The sequence below is a fragment of the Symsagittifera roscoffensis genome, chromosome 1 (genome assembly GCF_963678635.1).
Source record: "Symsagittifera roscoffensis chromosome 1, txSymRosc1.1, whole genome shotgun sequence".
Classification (NCBI taxonomy): domain Eukaryota; kingdom Metazoa; phylum Xenacoelomorpha; order Acoela; family Convolutidae; genus Symsagittifera; species Symsagittifera roscoffensis.
The window spans coordinates 56,402,122-56,424,661 of record NC_087062.1 but is presented as its reverse complement, the minus strand read 5'-3'; the positions used below and the strand labels follow the sequence as shown (position 1 = coordinate 56,424,661).

The 22,540-nt window shown below is 36.8% G+C and overlaps 1 protein-coding gene across 7 annotated transcripts in view; it reads left to right on the top strand.

Annotated features, from left to right (window-relative positions):
- LOC134846065 (uncharacterized) overlaps window positions 1–22,320 on the top strand; it is a 46,985-nt gene extending 24,665 nt beyond the window's left edge. The window contains exons 7-14 of one of the 7 annotated variants that reach the window (XR_010162778.1): window positions 8,437–8,539; window positions 9,186–9,401; window positions 13,425–13,544; window positions 13,929–13,982; window positions 15,471–15,527; window positions 15,770–15,787; window positions 19,344–19,455; window positions 22,105–22,320. Coding sequence is in view for 5 of the 7 variants with exons in the window: in XM_063863255.1 (XP_063719325.1) it covers window positions 8,437–8,539; window positions 9,186–9,401; window positions 13,425–13,544; window positions 13,929–13,982; window positions 15,471–15,527; window positions 22,105–22,146 (592 nt within the window). In the remaining 2 variants the exon portion in view is untranslated. The remainder of the gene's footprint in view (window positions 1–8,436; window positions 8,540–9,185; window positions 9,402–13,424; window positions 13,545–13,928; window positions 13,983–15,470; window positions 15,528–15,769; window positions 15,788–19,343; window positions 19,456–22,104) is intronic. The other 6 variants (XR_010162782.1, XM_063863271.1, XM_063863293.1 and 3 more) reach the window with 6 other exon arrangements.
- Window positions 22,321–22,540: the final 220 nt, after the last annotated feature.

The window sequence follows — 22,540 nt, the reverse complement described above, 5'->3', positions numbered from 1 at the left end:
TGCTTCTAATAATTTTTTGTTTTGTTCTTTTCCATTTTTGTTTTGAGCAGTTCCTTTTTTCAATGAAAATTAAAACCTGATGGTATCAAATTTATTGCTTTGCAAATTCAAAAATTACATTTTTTATAAACAAAACATTTTTTGATAAACTTATTTTTGAATTTGTCGTTTTTGATTACTTCGTTTCTTTACTGTATCCAAATTAGTTAGTTTCTTTTGCAGTTTCGAGAAAATAGAATCTTCCTTTTATCTTTTTGTTTTGTACCTTTTTTTGGGAAGAATTCAATTGTTTTGTTTGACCGGTGACATTTAATCAATTTGGTTTTTCAATAAAAACCAGTTTCAGTTTTTGATTTCATTTTAGGCATAAGGCTAAATATACTTTGGTTCGTTTTTGTGATATCCTATACGGTATCTTGTTGGAAAACTAGTGATAATTCCAGAATGTTTTCTTTGTTGCTTGAATTAATTGTTTTCTCTGTCTGTTTTATAGTCACTGAGAGTGATACGGCAGATTCAAACTCTGAGCTCTCAGCTTTGTAACAATGTGTCTGAACGCGTGACCTTGGACACATCATAATAATAATTTTTGATAGCACTGAAGGTTATTATTACATAATGCGATTACTGCTATTGCAGTAGCAGTATGACATACCCCCTCGAGTGGAAAATAAATTTTTCTATATATGAAAAAATTTCTACTATAAAGAGTTTTATACACTCAGTTCACAAAGAGTTCCCGAATTTGGAAGATTTTTTAATTGCAGTCTTTCAATTTTCTTAGTTTTCTTCCAGGTCGATTCTCCAGTAAGGATTACAATTTATACCTTTGTCCAGCGTTGCGTAGCCGATTTTCCTCCTGAATAAGTCTTTCCAGTAGGCGTGATTTGGACTCTATAGGCATGTCGCTCCGTTCTTTGAAGTCCGTTAGTCTTCTTCGGTACTCGTGGAGTGCGGCCTCAAGAAGTGCTCCCTCTGACAACTCCTCCGATACTTCCTTGATGGAATGTTTGACTGGGTCCCCAAACTGTTTTGGCTCTTTACTCTTAGTCTGTCTTGAGCTTCGTGGGACTCCCGATTCTTCGGCGCTAGAATCGTCTGAAACTCCCTGAGGAGGCTCAAATCTCGTTTCTTGTTCAGATGCTGGCTGAACATGTCCTCTGAAATCGTCCGCGACCTTTTGAATCCCCCTCTTGAGAAGTTGGTCCGCAAAATTCTCCCACTCCGCTGGTGCCAGGTTTCGGTTTTGAAATGTGTCGAGGATGTCCTCAGGTCGTGTTTCTGGGTCTATCTTCTTCAGTTTGGCCTTTTGTTTGTTTTTTGGAGTGGAGCTCAATTGAACATTTTTATTTGAGATATCCAAAGTGGATGTTGATTGTTAGTTGCTCTGGTCGACTGCGGTAGCAGTTTGTTTGGGGGATTTTTCCGGTTTATCGTCTGGTTTCTTGCCTTTCGTTTTTTCTTTGATTTCTTTAATGCAACCTCTTCCTGAGTTTTGGGTCCAGGTATCGAACTACGGCCCGCTGTATTTCGCTTCACTCGTTTGAGTGCAAGATTTAGACCCCCTCCAGCTTCCGTGTCGTTTGAGGTTTTGACTGTTTGGCTTTGTTGGAACTGATCCACCGGGTTCACAAAATCTGCTAGTTCCACGGCCCGTCGCAGTTTTTCATCCGAATCAATGTCCTCTAAATTTTCTGAGGAACTGATTCTTTGAAGCTTCTTGTGTGGTTCCGCCGATGAGTTTTTGCTTTCACTCCGCGTTATTTTCTGTGAATTGATCCTGTCGACGTTTTGACTGTCGAACTTGTTTCTGTCGATATTTTCCCCTTAAGCGATTTTGTGAGCGCTTGGCCACTCTTACGTAATTCGTCCTTAAGCAAAATTGTCTTCTTCGGACACTGCGTATTTTCCTGTTCCTTATCTCCTATGAATCCCTTCTCCCAGGAGCAGATCATCTCTTTTCGTAGTTCTGGGTTAGATAGGCCTGTTTCATCAACAACCCGCCGTATGTTGTTTTTCGCTGCGTCCCTTCTTTCCTCGTTCCAGCGAGCGTTCGCTTCCAGTAATTCCTTGAGAGCTTTTGCTCTCTGACGATCCCTGTCTGAGTGTAATTGCTGTTAATGCAGTGGGCTGGTGTCCCTGCTGAGTTCCTCCTTTCTGACTATCTTCAGATTCTCCCTGAATTGTTCAATTCTTCGCTTTAGCTAAGATGCCGTTAGCGCCGATCGTTCCAGATGCTGTTTGTCTAAAAAGTCAGAATTGTTCATAAACTTATCACTTAAGATTTTAAATTCGTTTTTTCGAAGTCTGCCGAACTGTGCCTGGAAAGGAGATACTTGTATTGTTTTCTGCTTGTTCCACCGTAAGTCTCGCATTATGGTACGAAGACATAGTTTTATCGATCGGTTTTTTTATTCTTACAAAATTGCCCCCAATCTTTGTTTTATGGTTTGTATTGTTCGTTCTACTAGACCGCAACCCCGATGATCACCCACCGGACAGTGTTTTTCTTCGATATTAAGTTCAGTGCAAAATTTTTTGAGTGTTTTCCCTTTAAATTGTGAAGATTGGTCAGATCGTATTAATTCTGGATTGCCATGTGTGTCTATATATGATCTTAAGAATTTTACCGTACACTTTCCACTTGTTGATTTCGTGACCTTTATCGAAAGAATTTCCCAGAATCTATCTATAGCTACCAGAAGGTAGATCTTTTTTCCTCGGTGGTTTTTTAACGGTCCCGCGTAATCTAATTGTACTTCTTGGCCCGTTTGCGTGAGCAGTAGCAGTGGTTTTGACGCATTTTTTGGAATTAGATATTTTACGTTCTTACCATATCTGGTGCAACTACGACAATCTTCCGCGAGGTTGACTATGTCTTTATGCATATGCGGCCACCACAGGTATTGTGACACTCCTATTATAGCCTCTTGACCCGGATGTCCCCGATGAATTCGTTTGAGCACAGCTTGTCTCAGTTGAAGAGGTACTGCCAGTCTGTTGTTCATCAGAATGCAATCGTCCTGCACCGCCATCTGCGACCACAATGGATTCGTATACGGTCCCATCAGCTCGAAGCCCTGGTTGTCTTCTCTCTCTCTATGACTCGTCTGAGGCGGTCCATCCACGTGTCCTCTGAAGTCAATTCTGTCAGGATACTTTTATCAAACAATTTGGTGAGATTGTCCAGTGACTCCTCCGTTTGCTGTTTCTGCAGCTTCTGTTCCTTTTGTTTATTGGACCTTTTGGGCGGTTCGATCGCGCACCCCTCTTGGTCGCTCTCCATGTCTTCTGTGGTTGTCAGATCCACCTCGATTACTTGAACATCGCTCAATTTTCTTTCGTCTGGATGAGCCGGTGTGATCCTGATTGGTACTTGATCGGTTTCCCTCGGAAATTTATCGGTCTCTTCCGATGTTGCCACTAGTTCCCGATTGATGTTTCTTGTAGTGTTTGATTCTCCCCCGATCAATTGCCAGAACAAAAGTAACCTGCTGTCCGTCTCTTTTTGTTGGTTCGGTTGCAATTGCCATTTAACTCTTAATTGAATTCTTGTCTCGCTGTCCGTGCTGTCTCTGTTTTTCCGACCTCCGCGAATTATTTTTCTTGTGCGTTGCAGTGTCTCCGTAACCTCCTCCTCCTTGGACAATTCGTTTGTGTTCGACAGGGAGCGATTCCGCTTCGGGTCCAGAATACTCTCCTCTGTCATCATTTTTCCATTCCTGTGGTGTATCCGACCACCAGTCGTGTGAACGATTGAAGTTTTCTGACATCTCCTTTCGTGAGTCTGTTTTTTTTCTGAGTTTCATTGACTGATTGTTGAATTGTTTTTGCAGTTTCTTGAAACGACCGTTTGCTGGGTTGAAATGAAAAAAAAATTATCTGTTTTCTTTGTGAGCTGCTGTTTAGCTTTTTGGACGGTCGCGGAAGTTGTTTTTTCTCGTTCCGGTCGAGCTTTGTTCGTTTTTGACCGTTTTGGTTGCCATAGCAACCACTAAGCGATGACTGTTTTGCAACATTCCTTCTAGAATGTCTTAGAACGCTTTCGTTCCGGTTGAGCGTTCCAGTGCTTTCTAGCCTACTGCTCATGCAGTATAACGCTTCGTGAAAAGAGTTTATTTTGCCACTACAAACCTTTCGTCTAATTCCTATTCGGGCCAAGGATCATAATAAGGATCACGCGATAAATAATCGACTATCCCCATGTCCCTCTCCGGAATGTGAACTATTTTAAATTGATATTGCAACAATCGATCGACCCACCGGGTCAATCAGGATTGATAGGTTTTTAGTTGACTTGTTCCCATCTAAGGCTGATGTTAGGGCTTTGTTGTCTGTTGCGATGGTAAATGTTTTACCTAAATGGTAATGTTTGTATCTGTCAACTGCCCAAACAACTGTAAGTAACTCCAGTTTATTTCTTGACTTTTTTTTCTTGTATATTTAGGTATCTGGATGCAAATGAGATCGGAACCCACGATCCTTCATCTGTTTGTTGTTCTAATGTAGCCCCCAAACCATTGTGGCTTGCGTCACATTTAACTCTTGTTTCATGATTAGCGTCATAGTAGTTTAAATTTGAAATATTCGCTACTGCGTTTTGACGGCATCAAACACCACCGTGTGTTCATCAACCCACTCAAATTTTTCAGCTTTTCCTTTTGATTCTACTCTTTGAGAAATGGCCGCAACCTTTCTGTTAAGCTTGCCGCGTTGGGTATGATTTTTGCTAGATGATTTATACTACCCAGAAATAATCTTATTTGCTAAAGCGATTTTAGTGGATTTAGAGTTTGCATCGCTTCGATTTTAGTAAAGTTTGGACTGACCCCTGACTCCGAAAAGTGATGTCCCAACCAGTTCACCTGGTTTTTGAAGAATTCGCATTTCAAAATCTTTAATGCCAGATTTTCATCATCCAATTTTTTCAGTACCGTTTCTACTAATTTGTCATGTTCTATTTCACTACCTTTCGACACAATGAGAATGTCGTCCAAAAAACAAAAAGTGTTTTTTGCGTGGTTAATAGTTCTGTCAATAGCTTTTTGAAATTTGGCTGGCATGTCTGCTAATCCATAGAACCCTGTAAAGAATCTATACGTCCCGGTAGCCTTTCCACCAACGATATTGAAGTTACACTGCTTAGCTGTGTCTGCAGCCAATTTTAACTGGCTATACGCGTTTTTAAATCCAACACTGTGAAGTAAAGTGTGCCCTCTTTGTTTTCTGTAACTATTTGGCTTACCCCATCTATGAGTTCATCTACATTGGGCATTTTATATTTGTTTTTGAACAATAATTGCAAGTTAATCAGTTTGGCGTTCATCGCCAATTTTATCGAATCGTCCTTTTTTACTGTTATTACAATTCGGGCTATAAAGCAATCACTTGTACATTTGTCCAGTTTTGTGATATGACCTTCTGTCAACAGTTTTTCAATTTCTTTTTCTACCTTGTCCTGTATATGAATTGGGATTATTTTCCTCTTTTCTGGAATCGGACATAGAGGGTACTTGAATTTTGACTTTACAATGTGATTTTTTGAGATTCCTTGTCTATCAAACAAATCTCTAAATTTATCAAAGAATTTGTTTTCCCAACCTTGTGACTGCTCGCACATGAGCACGTCAAACCTGGACAGTTCTCTTGGAGGTGGTTTTTGTGTGGTGGCTATCCCCACTTGTCCTTGTAAACCCAATCCCATTATGCATCTGGCTTTACGTTCCGTTACCAGAAAAGTGGCTCCTTTCACCTCTCAGCCTGTCGAACGAAGATTTGTCTTCAATGCCCCCAATACACAGATTGGTTGTTTATTGTAGTCGACGAACTGGGTAGCCAAGTTCAGTTTATCGGACGGAATGAATCTTGCTGTTTGGTTTATCGATTATTTCTTTTGTCGTCGCCCAATTTAAGAAAGAGACTGGACTTCCGGTATCTACCGTCAGTTGTATGATTTGATTATCTATTCTCACCATGGCCTTCAGTGGTTTTACCCTGTTCGACGTTGGGTCTCGGAGTAAGTCAATTTTTTAACTCTTATCTTTTCCCCATTTAACTTTTTATTGCTTTCGTTAATTCTATTGCCCACAACTTTCGAGATTCTTTCGTTTTCCGGCCGGTGTGTTTGTATTGACATTACTTCAAAATCACTACATGAGCCGAAGTTTTCTTTATAAGATCACATTCCTCTTGTGATTTTTTTTTGGTTTTTTCCGTGACTTCACTCACTTGCTGAGATCTACACATTTTTGCAAAGTGTTTGTGTTTTCAGCAATTCTTACAAGTTTTGCCCAGTGCCGAACAGCTTTTTAGATGTCCCTGGTCAAATGCTCCTCCGCATCTATTACATGGTTTAGTTTTCCCATTGGAGTTTCTGTTGTTAATTTGTCGTTTATTCGCTTCCCTCTTTTAATGTTGATTTTTTGTGTTTCCTGTTGAGTTCCTGACAGCCATCACTGGTTCTTGTTTTATTCTCACCCCAGAGTTGTAGTTGTTGCCCGTTCCTACTGTTGCTACTGCATTTGTCTTCTGAAATGCCATTGTAGTCAATTTGCTATGTTCGAATTTTATAGCTCTTTTCAACACTTCCTCTGGATCTAGCGTTTCAAATGTCAGTGTATCTTGCAACCTCATATTTTTCATTTTCGAAATGAATAGGTCACGAAAGATCTAATTTTCCAGTGTTCCAAGTCCTAATCTGGCTGCTTGAGCAGTTAATGCTGCTTGTAAGGCCTCCAGTGATTCCCCGGATTGTAGCATTCGTGTGAACAATTTATAGCTTTCATAAGTCACGCACTTTACCTTTTGAAACGAGACCGCTGCTAGCTCTGTAATATCCCTGAACGACATTTTGGAAATTTCGGCGTGGGGATTTTCTGCAAAAACCTCTTCTTTCCTTCAGTCCCTAGAGAGAAGAATAATCTGGATACAAGCTTCTTCTGTACCTCATTATAAAAAACATTGTGGTCAACCCTTGGGCCCCGTGTTTTTCTCCTCATCTTCCAGCATTACTCGATCTCTTGCTAGCTTATCTCTAAGATTTCTGGCTATCGTCGCAGCTTCATTCTCTCCCTCTCGTGGCGTTTCTGGTCGTAGAGGTGGTTCTTCTAAGATGTCTTTTGGTTCCTCCAACATAACTTCCGGGTATACATTTTCTTTCACAGTTACTGCCATTAGAAATTGTTCGAACCAGATTTTAAATTGTCACGGTGGGTCTTAACTTGCTGACGCCCAAAATACGGGTATTCCCATATCAGTACGATTATCCTGAGCTGCGAATCCTGCTGACTGCGCCATGTGATATCGTATGCGGTATCTTGTTGGAAAACTAGTGATAATTCAAGAATGTATTCTTTGTTGCTTGAATTAATTGTTTTCTCTGTCCATTTTATAGTCACCGAGAGTGATACAGCAGATTCAAATTCTGAGCTCTCAGATGTGTACCAATGTCTCCAAACGCGTGATTTTGGACACATCATAATAATAATTTTTACCACTGAAAGTTATTATTACATCATGCGATTACTGCTATTGCAGTAGCAGTATGACAGTTTCCGTTGATTTTGGCTTTTACAGTTTTTCATCATTTTCGCTTCAATTTGTTTTCCATACTTTCCATTTTTCAGTTTTTGTTTCGAACCGTAGCGGCAACACGGTAGCACAGAATCTTCCGTCAACACTAATTACAAAAAGTAAAAAATGAAAAAAAAATTGAAATTAGGAAAAAAAATTTTGATTTTTTTTTGTAAAATTCGAGTTTTTGGTAAAGGGAGACTGACTTAGACTAAAATCTGCAATAATGAGAAGTAACAACGCTTAAATTTATCAAAACTTTGCTAATTAAAAAATGTTAAATTTGTAGTGAAAAGTCAGCCTCTCATCAACTTTTGTATAATTTCGTCTGCAAATTGAAATTTTGTCGAACATTTTTTCTTGACTATGAGACAGTTTTTAAATGGACATAGAATCCAATCAGGACCCATAGGGCTTTAATATGATACCCCACTTGTGACCTACTATGAGCTTTCTTTGAGGTAGTCAAAATTGGCTGAAAAAAAAACGGATCCATATGTCATTGTATATTCCAGTCGTTTTCAGTGACGTGGTCGGAGGAAGAAGAAACAACGCTTTCTAAAAAAAGTTCCGTAAACCAGGCAAAATTAGAACCTTTTTCATGCTTCAGGAGATGTTTGCATTAATATTAGTCGGCGTGAATTTTTCAAAAAATATCTTTTCTCCATCGTAAATGCTCCCTTTCCCGTACTAGTTTTCTTTTAGTAAAATCAATTTTTTTTAGTCTAAATTTCATATCACGAACGTTACTCGATTGGTCCTTTCGCTCGCATTAGACTAAAACTCAAAAATTTCAAACCGGTTTTTCTCGATATATCCGGCTGCGACACAATTAAAAATGAGGAATGTGTGTGTTGTTTTCAGGAAGAAATCGCTGTCGCTGATTGGAGACAACTATTGTCACATCCTCACTTTCAGAGACACCTCCACCATGATGAGCTGCTTCTGGAGTCTACAACACGCCAAGGTCACATTACGCTTCTTTGTTTACTTATCATCCATCACACACATCAGTTTTTATGGTGTTTCATGTGGCTTTTGCAAGGTTTAGTATGAATACTCCTATGCTGGTGTGGATCTAGGATTTTTTCGGTTTGTCGGACAGTATAAAGACCCAGCTTAGCCAAAATTTTGTGAGCTTTTGAAGAAAAAAAACGTGCCAACAATGACGTTCTATGGAACGGTTTCTTGAAGTTGAGCAACCAATTGAGGAAAAAAGTCGCTGTCCTCTAATTATGTGCAATTTTGTGGCAGTTGTGCAAATCAAAAGTTTATTGCTGGTGTATTATTCATGGATATCGTAAAATAGTACTAAACGGGGACCTTTTGTGCGGTCAAGGGGTCGAATATCAGAGGGAAGGTGTCGAATATCTGAGGGAAGGTGTCGAATATCAGAGGGAAGGTGTCGAATATCAGAGGGAAGGTGTCGAATATCAGAGGGAAGGTGTCGAATATCAGAGGGAAGGTGTCGAGTCCGCTAGGGTCACTAAGATTCTGCCACAACCATTCTAATTAAAAATTTGCAAAACATACTTGATTTTGGGCGAAAATTCTTTGTTCCTAATAGTCCTTGTTCCTTGTCTAAGAAGTTTTATTGGTATTATGATTTGTAGCTGGGTGGCTCTGGAGTTGACGAATGGATCCCTCGCCACAGACTAGACAACATTCCTCGCAGGAGTCGCATTACGAACCCAGTTACATCAGGCTACATGCCACTGATCAATAGCCGCGAGCAAAGGTTGTCTACTGGATCAGCCGCTTCCCATGGCTCGCTTGGCCAAGCGTCCTATCTTGGCAATGGGGGCAACCACAGTTCACCAGCCGATACGGTAAATAAATTTCTGAATAAAATTAAATTATCAATGATTAACTATTTTTATTTTTGATTACTATAAAAAATAGATAGTTCCTTTTTAGAGATAGTTAGTTAGTGACCAAATTGATTTTCGCAGCCCTCTCAAAACACTATGAAGACCCTATTTTGACCAAGTTTCCTGCACCAGTATGTCTGTATTCAGGCAACTAGCGTTTCCTTGCTTTTTTGAAAGTTAAGGGATTTTGAATTTTATCTGATTCATGCGTCGGAAAATTGCCCTTTTTTAAAATGGTTTGTGGTTCAGCGGAAACCAGAAGTGCTTCTAGAATTCTAATGTTAATTTGAACTCAAATGGGGCCGAGAAATACAAAATAGCTAATGAAATTCCTAAAAACTAACTTTCGAACTTCGATTTAGTAGTTAACTTTAAAAACTGTAAAATTAAGAGTTTTTCACTGGTTTCATTAAGCCCTAGTTCATTCTATTTCAGGGCTCATAAAATTAATGAAGGGAATCAATTTAATTGGCCGGCTCACTTGCCTATGCTTGGATTTTCCTGTTCTCGATACAAGTCAGCTCATCGATTAAGAACTAATCATTTAATTTTAATCATCTAATCAAATTGCAAACACTCGTTTTGGAAAATTCTGAGAGTATTATGATTTGTGTAGCTTTTCGACGGAATCACTCGTCTTAGAAGAACCAAATTACAAAGTAGTATTCACCAATCAAATTTCAAAATCAAAAATATTTAAAAATGTTAGGGAAAAAGTGTTATGGTTGAGATAAGATAAATTTATTAAATTGTTAAAGGCGACAGAGATAAATGCTTGTGTAAAGAACCAAACAGGCGATTAATTAATGATCTATTAAGGTGTATTGCTCTGACTTTCGTAACGAAAATAACGGAATATTTGTGCTCGGGTTGAGTTTTTTCTTCTTCAGACAAATTTCGACTTTTCAACTAGCTATTTTTGACGGAATTTCTTATATCATTCGAACGGTAATGTTGTCCTGGGCTTAAACTTGAAAAGATATTTCACCTGTGATTGTTCTTCGCAAAGTTATGGGGGTTTAAAGGTTGCCATTTTGCCAGTTTGAGACAATTAACGCGCGATATATTTCGCGCTGTTAACGCGTAAGCGGAGATTTAATCCGTCTTAGAAATAGTTCCAAATTGGTTGAAGGAAGCTTATTTGCCATAATTGATTTGTTACTAGGAACGAAATATATCACTTTGTACTATGCATGGCGTCTGGGGAGATGATTTTCGCAAAAATCTCAAACTTAAAAAATATATATATATTTTTTTACATTTATTTTTTCATATTTTTACTGCTCCATTGACCTTAAAAGCCAGTCGGAGCATTCAGGACCTCGCCCTGATACGAGCAGTTTTGTTCTAATCTATTCTAGTTTTTCAAAAGTTCTAGGAGACTCCGCTCATAACAGAGCAAAGAAGAATAGATTGGCACAGAGGCTTTAAGTAGTATTTTGGTAAGGCCTTCGCTTAAAAATCTTCATATCTTGTATTCGTTTCCCTGATATGGTAAAGATCTGTGAGTACGAGCTCTGTGAGTACGAGCTCTCACTTTTCCTCTAGCTCAAGCCTGGCCAATTTCGGCTGCAATTGTGGGACAATGTGAAAGTTCTAGATGCAAAAACTCAAGGCCGCTTTTTTCGCATCTAGAACCTTCAAAACAAAAGAACTTCGCGTAACAAAACAAGACTGCTCGTATATCAGGGCAAAGCTGTTTTCGCATCTAGCCTGCTGTTTTTGCATCTAGAACGTTCAAAACAAAAGAACTCCGCATAACAAAACAAGACTGCTCGTATTTGAGGGCAAAGAAAATATTGAAAACCTATAAACTTTGGACAATATCAAAATGTGAAATAATGTGTCAGAAGAAATTAATACGACCGATCCGATTAGCTAGCCTCAATACAATTCACCACGCATAGATAATTCGCGTTACGCTCTCAGCAATATGAATAAAGTAAATTCTTCAAAGCGCTCATAATTTAGCCCAGAACATGGCCAATTTGGCAATTTCAAACCCCCAGAACTTTCAATCGGTGGTGAAATATCCTCCTAAATTTGAACTCAGGAATTCGATATCTTCAATGAAGTATTACAAAAATTTTTAATGAAAACTATCATTTTGATCAGCGAAAATTGACTGAATAAAAAAACCACACCGAGCTTAAATATTCCGTTTTCTTTGAAAGTCGGAACAAAAACTTAAGTTAGAATGTGGGTAATTATAAGAATCGGAGCGTGCTCACACGGGACTGATAAGCGTTTCATAGATCCTAAGTGATTTGTTGAATCGCTTTAATTTTATTGGTGTAGCCCTGAATGTTCCGACTGTCCCTTAATTCATATCAAATAGTTTTTGGGAAACGAAAATCATGAAAAACTATAAACTTTAGACAATATCAAAGTGTGAGTCGTACGAAATTAATACGAGCGATCCGATTACCTAGCCTCAATTCAATTTGGAACGATTTTTTGTGCGGAATAAAAATGAATAAATTCTTTAACGCGCCCATAATATAGTCTAGAACATGGCCAACATCTGTTTAAATTTGAACTCAGGAAACTCATATCTTCAATGGGGCATAAAAAGTTTTTGTCGAAAACTATTATTTCGATCGGCGAAAATTGCTTGAATAAAAAAACCACACCGAGCATAAGTATTCCGTTTTCTTCAATTGTCGGAACAATTAAGTTTGCTAAATTAGAGATTCACGTCACTGACGAATAGCAAATAAGACTACTCGTACAAAGGCGAAACTTTGTATGTTCCTACTGTCGTCTAAAGACGATCAAAATCATTTGGGTTAATTTTTATGTTTTTTTTCTTTCATCGGCCACGTGATATGTTTTGCCTGCGGGTTTCCTAGAGTCTTACTCGAACGTTTTACCCCATACTTTCTTCGCACCCACACCCTCTAAATGAGTTTCATCACGTTAATCATCAAGCTAAATGCCAGAAAATTAAAGGTTCCCGTTTTTAAAACATAAGTTTTGATTGCGTCGGAGTAAATTAGTAAACGCCAAATTAAGGCACAACTTTCTAGTAAAAAGTCACTTACTTCAATTATCAATAAAGATAGCCGGTTGCTGAAATTTTCCTAAAATTGCCTAAAAACGCCTTTTTGGCATTTTTTTCACAAATTTGTCTGCGGCGCAGAAAGTTTCGTCAAAATGGGGTCTTCATAGTGATTTGGTCGAGCTCAGAAAATCAATTTGGTCGACCTAAAAAAAGGTCGACAAAATTTTCGAAAATTTTTGAAAATCCGCCTGCCCTTCGACAAAATACTAGATTCGCCCCTGTTCACAGAGAATGACAAGTTTGTCCAGCAAGGTGGCAATAATAACCACGAAATCACCCTGCGCAAAACTGAAGCCCGAAAAGTATCCAAAGTGTAAGAAATATCAGCAAAAGTTGCATCCGTTGCATCAATTTGATATTCCGTCAGTATTTCAGAGATCAGGGAAATTTTACATTCTTGTCTTTTGATCTGAACTGTATTTTTTCATAAGTTGACCAGGAACTGAAATCATTTTCGATTTTTCTACACTTGCGCAAAATTTTAAACGCTTTTCAATTTTTGTTCCGACTATCGAAGAAAACGGAATATTTATTGGTCTTTTTATCAGCACTTTCGTCAATTTAAACCTATTGGTCTTGATTGTAACTAAATGTAGAAACTTCAGGAAGCTAGTGTGAGTTTGAGTGTTCTGCAGGTCAAACTAGAGCTACAATACTTAGTCAATAGCTTAAAAAAGTGCTGAACTAGCTTGCAAATATCTATTCGCTAGCTTTCACTGCTGTGCTTGCGTTGTATCGCAAGTGACGCGAAGCTCCGCTTCGCTTCTGTGTAAAACTGGCGGTCTACTAATTCATAATTTGAACGATGTAGAACATTTTTGTTGGACTATAGCTTGAGCGATTCAAAGTATTTTGACTGATCTGAACTTTTAGCCATTCGAACTTTGTTTCTTGAAAACGTTACTCTTTTTTCTTAGGCTTCTGCGACTGAACATGGAGTGGGAGGCGGAGAAGGTGGGAATGGCAGAAGGACTGGGGGAATGAGTGCTCAAAGCGTGATATCCAACAGACTGAGCAGATCAGTGGATATGCTACAAGTTAGTTTAATCACTAGCTCACGGAATCATCTTGTAAATGAGAACACTTCAAATTATTTTTGAACCTTTTTTTTGTATTTTGTATTGGCGATGACGCCTTGAAAGATATTTTCGAGAAGTATAACATCCGACGGTGACAGTACATACTGCATTTGTCTCTGCCCCTACAATTATCCTTTCTTTGAGGATTCTCTAACTTTATTGAGACTTTTTTGAAAGTAATCTTAAGAATTTCTCAATTTTTCGCATAATTTTTTGAGCAAAGTTACCTGATTATGACCTCTACTTCGTTTTTGAAACTCTTCTCGCGAAACACGAAAAAAAAAGAATGGCGGTCCTCTGCATAAATCACTGAACTTCGAATTTCTGCAACAATTTTTTTAGTCAATTCAGGAGCCTCTAACTTCTTTACCCGTGCACTTGCAAGAAACACCAGGAGTAAGTACATCATGTTACCTCGATTGTTTGGAGCTCATGCCAAAAGTTGTGCGCCATTAGTAGTCTTGGCCTCTTCAGGATAGCCATATCAAACTTCAGTGCTATAATTGCTTGCTCGGGCGGTGTATGACTAGCATAAAGCTCGACTAGCATTTAAATTTCAAAACTGAAAATCGTATCGACTAGCTGAAAAACTTAAACGGAAAAACAAATAGTGTCAAAATTGAAATAAACAAAACACAAAAAATATGTATACATGCACATCTCATTTTTCCACACATTTTACAATTCGTGCGGCGATCAGTGTTCGGTTCAAGCCATGACAGTTCGAGGGTGTGACTGATCATCATTTAGGTGCTGAGGAATTTCATTTGCTTGTCGATTGCTTAATTTTTTGTTCGAGGTTTTTGCTATTCGAGCTTTATGCTAGTCGAGCGGTTACCCTTGCTCGGCCCATTATCTTTCGGAAGTTTTTTAAAAAAAAAGATGTTAAGGAAAATATTTTCCAATAAAAAGAACATATATACTTTAGCAAAAATGTTGTTTGCATATTGGACGAAGTTTCTTGCACACATTTTGGCATGGACTACAGGGTTGATTTACATTATATCCGGGCAAAACAAGCAGAATTGAAAATTTCTGACACATTTTCTCAAAATAGGTTGACTTTGGACGAAAACTGACAAACCGATTACTGTGGTGTAACTTATTTTACTATATTCGGATTCAAACAAATAATTTCAAAAATGGGTCCTTTTAGTTAAAAAAAATTACGATAAAACTACTGAGTAAATGCTGAGTAAGATATAACCCAACGAAGCCTGTTATATAGACCAACAAAATTTGACAAGGTTATGTTCTTCCAAATTTCGTATAAATCAAAATATTTTGGTCTGATAGAAGAAAAAATGACTCTCTTAAAAAACACCTTTTTTTCAAAAAAAAATAAAAAAAATTTGCGAAAAATTTTTTGGACAATATAAGGCGCTAAATTTGGTATAATTTAATCGGCGGTGGACATAGTAGTTTATGCACTTTTTATGACACATTTTTAGGTAAAATTTTTGGTTTGTTTTTTTTTTTTGAAACATTTACTCCATAGTAATTTGCTTAAATTTTAACCAACCTTCGTTCTCTTCACTTTTTTTCTGAAGTCAACCTAATTTCAGAACAACGCGTTTAAAATGTCTTATTTTGATAGTGTTGCCCGGTCAATTTAAATTAGCTCTAATTACGTTGAAACTCAGTTCATGAAACAAAAACCCATGAAACATCACCCAGTTATTTTCACTTCCGAATGGCATTCACTGGTTCACCCAACATTTGAAAATTGTCCAGTTCTGTCAAAATTGCCTAGTTTAAATTCAAATTTCCAAAACAAAGATGTCAGTATAAACTCTCTGTGACTATTGAAGAATCAAAGAAAAAAACACTCCGACCCGACCATTGTAGCCAATCAAGTTGAATAGATCTGGGTTTTTTTTTCAGTTTGTGGGAAAAGATAAAAGAAGCTCGAGTTCCCGATTGACGATGGCGTTGAAAAAGGTTTGTCACTTCATTTTATAGATGGATTAGTATCGCTGAAAAACGTCCAGCCCCGTGGTGATTTTTTTATTTTACTTCTAATTGGCCATAAAAGTTAACTGCATACAATTGATACATCAAAAAATTGAGCATGATGATCAGTTTTTTTCAGGAGATCTTGGCAACCATTGTTAACTGTAATTGAAATCGTTTTCCTCAATAAGCGAGATGGCGATTCGATCCATTTTGATTCTTACTTTCAGATTCTCTAATTATTGAAGGTAAGACTTAGTTTTAGCCCAGTGCAATTGATTTTGTTTCAATGTCTAACTGCTGTTTTAAGTCGAATGATGTTGCTTAGCTAATATGACAATGACTGGTTGTCTGAAATAATAAAGCTTTAACTGTTTCGGCTGCTTTCTCATTCTGTTGTAACTTTAAAATTGAGCCTAATGCTTCCTTAAATAGTATTGAAAGTTTTCTGCTAAAAGCTCCGTTGCTATTGAGGGCAAAACTTGTAACTAGAAAAGCGAAAAGATCTTCATTAAATGTCGGAATCCAAGTTAATTGCTTTTTGCTATTCTGTTTTACTTTATTGAAATATATCCAACTTGACTCGATCACTAAGTATGGCATTCAAAAACCTGAAAAAATATCATCTGCGGCATTCCACAACATCAAAAAATTTGCGAAAACCTCATTACACATGAAAAATTTAAAAAATTAAAACCAACATTCGATTACAAAACGAACGAATAACATAATCGGGCTGATACTTCTTCTGTGCTTTCTAGTCCCGAGATACGAACTCTTCAACAAAAGTAGCCCCAAATTCAATCTCCATGATTGAAGATTAAATGGTCGCCAGCGATTTTTGAGCTTTGAACATCAATATCTGTTAAATGGCTAAAAACAATTCCGCTAAAATGGCTATTTAATAAGTCTAAATATGTCTGGAGAAGAAAAACACCCGAGTAAAATATTCTGTCACTTTCGTTGAATTTTGGAACAACAAGGCTGTACATATCAAGTCGAAACATTTTTTCTCCAGGAGCAATGTCTAGCACCAGGGGCGGATTTAGGGGGGGGGGCGGACGCTCCCCCCTCAGGGATTCGAACCCCTGCCAACCCAAAGGGTCCCCCCTTTGCTACTTTTTAAGAAATCCATTTTTGCCCGACTGACCCTAAAATTTTTCTAAAGGCGCCTTTGGCGCCAATATATACTAATTTTGAGGGGGAGCGCGCGCCAAAAAAAACGTGTTTTTTTTGTCAAAATTTTCCAAAAAGTGCCCAAAAACGGCTTTTTTGACCTGTTTTTTCAAAAAATTGCCTGCGGCGCAGAAAATTTGGTCAAAACAGGGTCTTTTTACTGCTTTGGGAGAGCTCGGAAAATCAATCTGATGGACCTAAAAAAAAAAATCCGCCCCCCCTCGAGAAAATCCTAGATCCGCCCCTGTCTAGCACAAAACACCTCGAAAGATTTTTTCTCCAGGAGCAATGTCAATCACAATAAACAATTTTTGGTCAAATTATTAATCAAATGGATCAATTATTTCGCCGCAATCCAGTTTAGCATCAATAAAGAGTTGGAATAAATTACTACCAACACTATAGGGTAATAATGAAACGGCAAGTTTCAAACATCAATAAATAAGAAATTTTGAGAGTTTCGCACAAATAGGAAATTTGAGCGCGAAAAATTATCCCATTTTCAAGCCTGTTGAGAAGAACAACGTCTATTTCATCGAAAGTCCTGCCAAAAAGATCCAAAAAAAATAATTTGTAGCATTGCAGAATGCAAGATCTCAAGTATCAAAATATCAAAATTTCGATATATTTATCTTCAAAAGCAGATGCTGGGGGTTTAACGTTTCAATCGAGTTCATTAAAATGCATTCTTTGAATTTCAATACATCTTGAAACTCAAAGAGGGTTAAGGTCATGTACTTTTATTTTGAAATTCGAAAGTTTAATTTCAAAAACAAGTCAGTTTTTTTTTGTTTCTTTGCATTCATTACTCTTTTCCAGCTGTCATGGCTAGTTTTTTTCTTTTTATGTGGTTTCTCAATTTTGCATTTTGGGTTAAGACAAAGTTTCATTTGGATTCAGATACCAAATATTGTTGAAAGCACCGTTGAATTTGTAACTAGAAAAGCGAAAAGATCTTCATTAAATGTCGGAATCCAAGTTAATTTGGATTCCAAGTGTTTTGAAAAGAAAGGCGAAATTGTGTCCTCGAAATGAGCGCCTATTTGAAGCTATTGCATGCTAGTCGACTTACATGCTTAACACCCCCTTGATATAGCTGGAGAAATGTGTGATGATGTGGTTACGTAGGAGCAGACAATTGAAGTTTCATACCAGTCAAGGAGATTTTTTTTAGCAACTATGCCAATGGGCCGCACCTATAATTAACAAATTTATTAATCAGTGCTTGCAGTGACGACTAGTTTTGTGAAAAATTTTATGTCGAATCCACAACCGCTAAATAATGGCATGGTTCTTGCTACATGGCCAAAAATTAATTCTCTGGGACATTAATTTCCAAATTTTTGTTTTTTGTAAACCTTTTTTTGACGAGTTTTTTAAAAAACCCTAAAGAATAAAAGATGAAATTATGAAAACAAAACTCAATCAATTTTACTACGATAGGCAAAATAATAATTTAGGCTTGCTAAAAACAAGGCAGTTTTCTCAATTAAACCTCTAACTGGCTCTTTTCTTTTCTGCCGTTTTTTCAGCAGAAATTGCATAAATATGAGCCCAAATGCATTTTAATGGTCATATAAGTTATGTTTTGAGTATATTTCCAGAAAAGATCCAATGCTCGAGATATCAGCCCAGAATTTCTAATTAAATTTGATCTGATTTCTCAGTAAAATCGACCCGAAAATTTTTCTTTATCACTTAGGTACAACAGAAAACATCCCCACTGCACTTGGCGGCAAAAAGTTTTTAAATTAGTTAAATTCTTTAAATTTAATTCAAATAAATTCGATTATATGAGTTTTGACCGGTATAAAACTTGGGTTGTATGCTTGTGAATCGCTCACTTTAGGTTGCCGGTGTTTTTTTTCTGATAAAGTTTTGGGGTCTAATGCACTGAACGGCCCAAAATAAGTATTTCTACATCTTGATCTTAAGTCAATATATGGCTGAGTCTGATTGGTTCATTAGCCATCCAAATGCAAACAACATGGTCGGCATTTCAATTAAAATTTAAAGCAGATCAACTTATTGACCGAAATGATCAAAACGATAGTAATTTTTTCGCGTTGAAACCATTTTACTTATTTTTTTTTGGGTATAATTTCATGAGAAAAAAACGAGAAATTAGTTTTATAATTTGACTAAGGTTCACATTTTCAATTACTTCGGCTAATATTTTTTTCTGCTGGATCAGTTGAATGACATGCCTGACCATGTTGCTTGAATTTGATTGGCTAATATTAGCCAATCAAATCTGCCGCATTAATTTTAGCTAAAAGATTTTGATTTTGGGCCGTTTTGGGCATAAGACCCAAGTTTTGCCGATAGTTGAAGTTTGATTTTTGTTTGGTTCTTGCCCAATAGCAGGGACAAAAGTTTCGGTAAAAATGGATTTTCAAATAAATTATGTTCCAACGTTCGAAGAAAGTGAGTTGAGATCTATGCTTGGTAGCTTCTTTTTATTCGGTCAAATTTATGTGATCAATGTAATAACTTTTACCAAAAATTTTTTATACCCCGTTGAAAATATCTACACCATGAGTATACCTTTAGAAAGATATTTTTACCTTCAATTTAATTTTTCAATGTTTTGGGGCTCCGAAAATTTCCAATTTGATCATGCTTTAGTCTAGTTTATGGGAGCTATGTGGATTTTTCTAACGATGCAGAAAGCGTAACACGAACTATTGATGCATGACGAATTATAAAGCGCTACAAAATCGTTCTAATTTGAATTGAGGTGAGCTCACTGCGGGCGTACTGGCAAGCATATGTGCCTATTATCTTGTAATAATTGCTTTAATTGTGTGCATCGTGACGAAAAACCTTGTTGCCTAAATTTTCTTTTTTAGCTGAGAGAATTGAAATTTCGTTTCCAAGCTTTTATACATTCGACAGAGTGAATGCTGTTCAAATTTTCAAATTCAATAAAGAACGCTTGAATTAGCAGACGAGTCAGCTTCACTCTTTAACATGAGCATTTTAATCGACCCACATGCTAATTTTCACACTTGGTGTTTGATTTTGTCCAAAACTTATAGCTTTTCAATAATTAACTTACCAAAAAACCAATTAAGGGTAGTCGGAACTTTCGTGGCTTCGCCCTGATTTACGAGCAGTTTTGTCTAATGTGATTTATTGTTCCGACTTTCGATACGAAAGTAACGTAATATTTGTGCTCGGGGTGGGTTTTTTTTTTCTTCAGACAAATTTCGACTTTTTAACAAGCCATTTTTGACGGAATTTTTTTATATCACTCAAAAAGTATTGTTGTCCTGAGCTTAAATTTGAAAAGATCTTTCACCTGTGATCATTTTTCGTAAAATTATGAGGGTTTAAAGATTGCCATTTTGGCCATTTTGACCAATTTGGGACAATTAACGCGCAATATAATTCGCGCTATTAACGCGTAAGCGGAGATTTAATCTGTCTTATAAATCGTTCCAAATTGGTTGAACGAAGCTTATTTGCCATAATTGATTTGTTACAAGGAACGAAACCTATCTTTTTGTACTTTATATGGCGTGTGGGGTGATGATTTTCATTAAAAAATTTCAAATTTAAGAAAAAAAAATTTCGTTTTATTTTATTTCATTCATTTTTTTATGTATTACTGCTGCTCAATAAACCTTAAAAGGCAGTCGGAACATTCAGGGCTTCGCCCTGATACGAGCAGTCTTGTTTCTTTACAAAACTAACACTTAATCATTTAATTAAATTTTTTGCTAAAGAAACCATCGCATCAAAAAAATTGAAAGAAACGGATTATGATTGGCTAAGATTAAAAATCTTGAAGCAAATGAACAGTCTCGCTCTTAATTGACTTAATTGATACAGGGGAATTAAGATCGTTTGGGGCTATTCTTTTAGCCGAAGAACCGAGTTGACCAAAATTTTCAAACAATCAACGTTTTCTGAAAATTTTGAAGACTAAACGCTCATCTCGCTTTTTGTTCCGACTTTCGATACGAAAGTAACGGAATATTTGTGCTCGGGGTGGGTTTTTTTTCTTCAGACAAATTTCGACTCTTTAACTAGCCATTTTTGACGGAATTTTTTTGTATCATTCGAAAGCCATTTTTGTCCTGAGTTTCTTGTCCTGAACAAGAAACTTAAATTTGAAAAAATATTTCACCTGTGATCATTTTGCGTAAAGTTAAGAGAGTTTAAAGATTGCCATTTTGACCAATTTGGGACAATTAACGCGCGATATAATTCGCGCTATTAACGCGTAAGCGGAGATTTAATCCGTCTTATAAATCATTCCAAATTGGTTGAACGAAGCTTATTTGCCATAATTGATTTGTTACAAGAAACGAAATCTATCTTTTTGAACTTTATATGGCTTGTGGGGGGATGATTTTTATACAAAATTTCGAATTAAAAATTTTTTTAAATTTAATAAATTTTTTATGTTATTACTGCTGCTCCATAAACCTTAAAAGGCAGTCGGAACATTCAGGGCTTCGCCCTGATACGAGCAGTCTTGTTTCTTTACAAAACTAACACTTAATCATTTAATTAAATTTTTTGCTAAAGAAACCATCGCATCAAAAAAATTGAAAGAAACGGATTATGATTGGCTAAGATTAAAAATCTTGAAGCAAATGAACAGTCTCGCTCTTAATTGACTTAATTGATACAGGGGAATTAAGATCGTTTGGGGCTATTCTTTTAGCCGAAGAACCGAGTTGACCAAAATTTTCAAACAATCAACGTTTTCTGAAAATTTTGAAGACTAAACGCTCATCTCGCTTTTTGTTCCGACTTTCGATACGAAAGTAACGGAATATTTGTGCTCGGCGTGGGTTTTTTTTCTTCAGACAAATTTCGACTCTTTAACTAGCCATTTTTGACGGAATTTTTTTGTATCATTCGAAAGCCATTTTTGTCCTGAGCTTAAATTTGAAAAGATATTTCACCTGTGATCATTTTGCGTAAAGTTATGAGAGTTTAAAGATTGCCATTTTGACCAATTTGGGACAATTAACGCGCGATATAATTCGCGCTATTAACGCGTAAGCGGAGATTTAATCCGTCTTATAAATCATTCCAAATTGGTTGAACGAAGCTTATTTGCCATAATTGATTTGTTACAAGAAACGAAATCTATCTTTTTGAACTTTATATGGCTTGTGGGGGGATGATTTTTATACAAAATTTCGAATTAAAAAATTTTTTAATTTAATAAATTTTTTATGTTATTACTGCTGCTCCATAAACCTTAAAAGGCAGTCGGAACATTCAGGGCTTCGCCCTGATACGAGCAGTCTTGTTGATTTTTAAAAATTGATTGGCGAACACTTTTTTCGGCCCTTCGGCTAAGAGGGATCACCAGATAGAATTGTTTATTCGAATATAAATGAATGTGATTTATACATTTCTTCAGAGATTGAGCAGCAAGCGGGAGAGAGCGGTGACCAACAGCTAGCTAGAAACTTTCAGGACAGATGTAAACTATTTTGTTATGCGAGACAATGTGAGCTGGTGAATGACAATCGACGTTTATCTTTTGAAGTGCTTTTCTTAATCTGTTTCAATGTTTGATTTCAAATCAATATTTAGATTTTAAATTTTTAATAATTCCAATTTTAATTTTACAGTTTAATACAAGTGTTTTTTATAATTTTATTTGTGAATAAAACTTTTAAATAAACCAACGTTTGATTTTCGAGCTTTAGATTTGTAAAGGTCACTCACTTGGGCTTCACAATTTAATAGACCATCGGCGAACAATAAGAAAGCAGCAGTAAACAAAGTTGTCAGCGTTGTTTCCGGGCCCATGTGGATCTTTTCTGTCTCAAAGTTGTGAAAATCTGATAAGA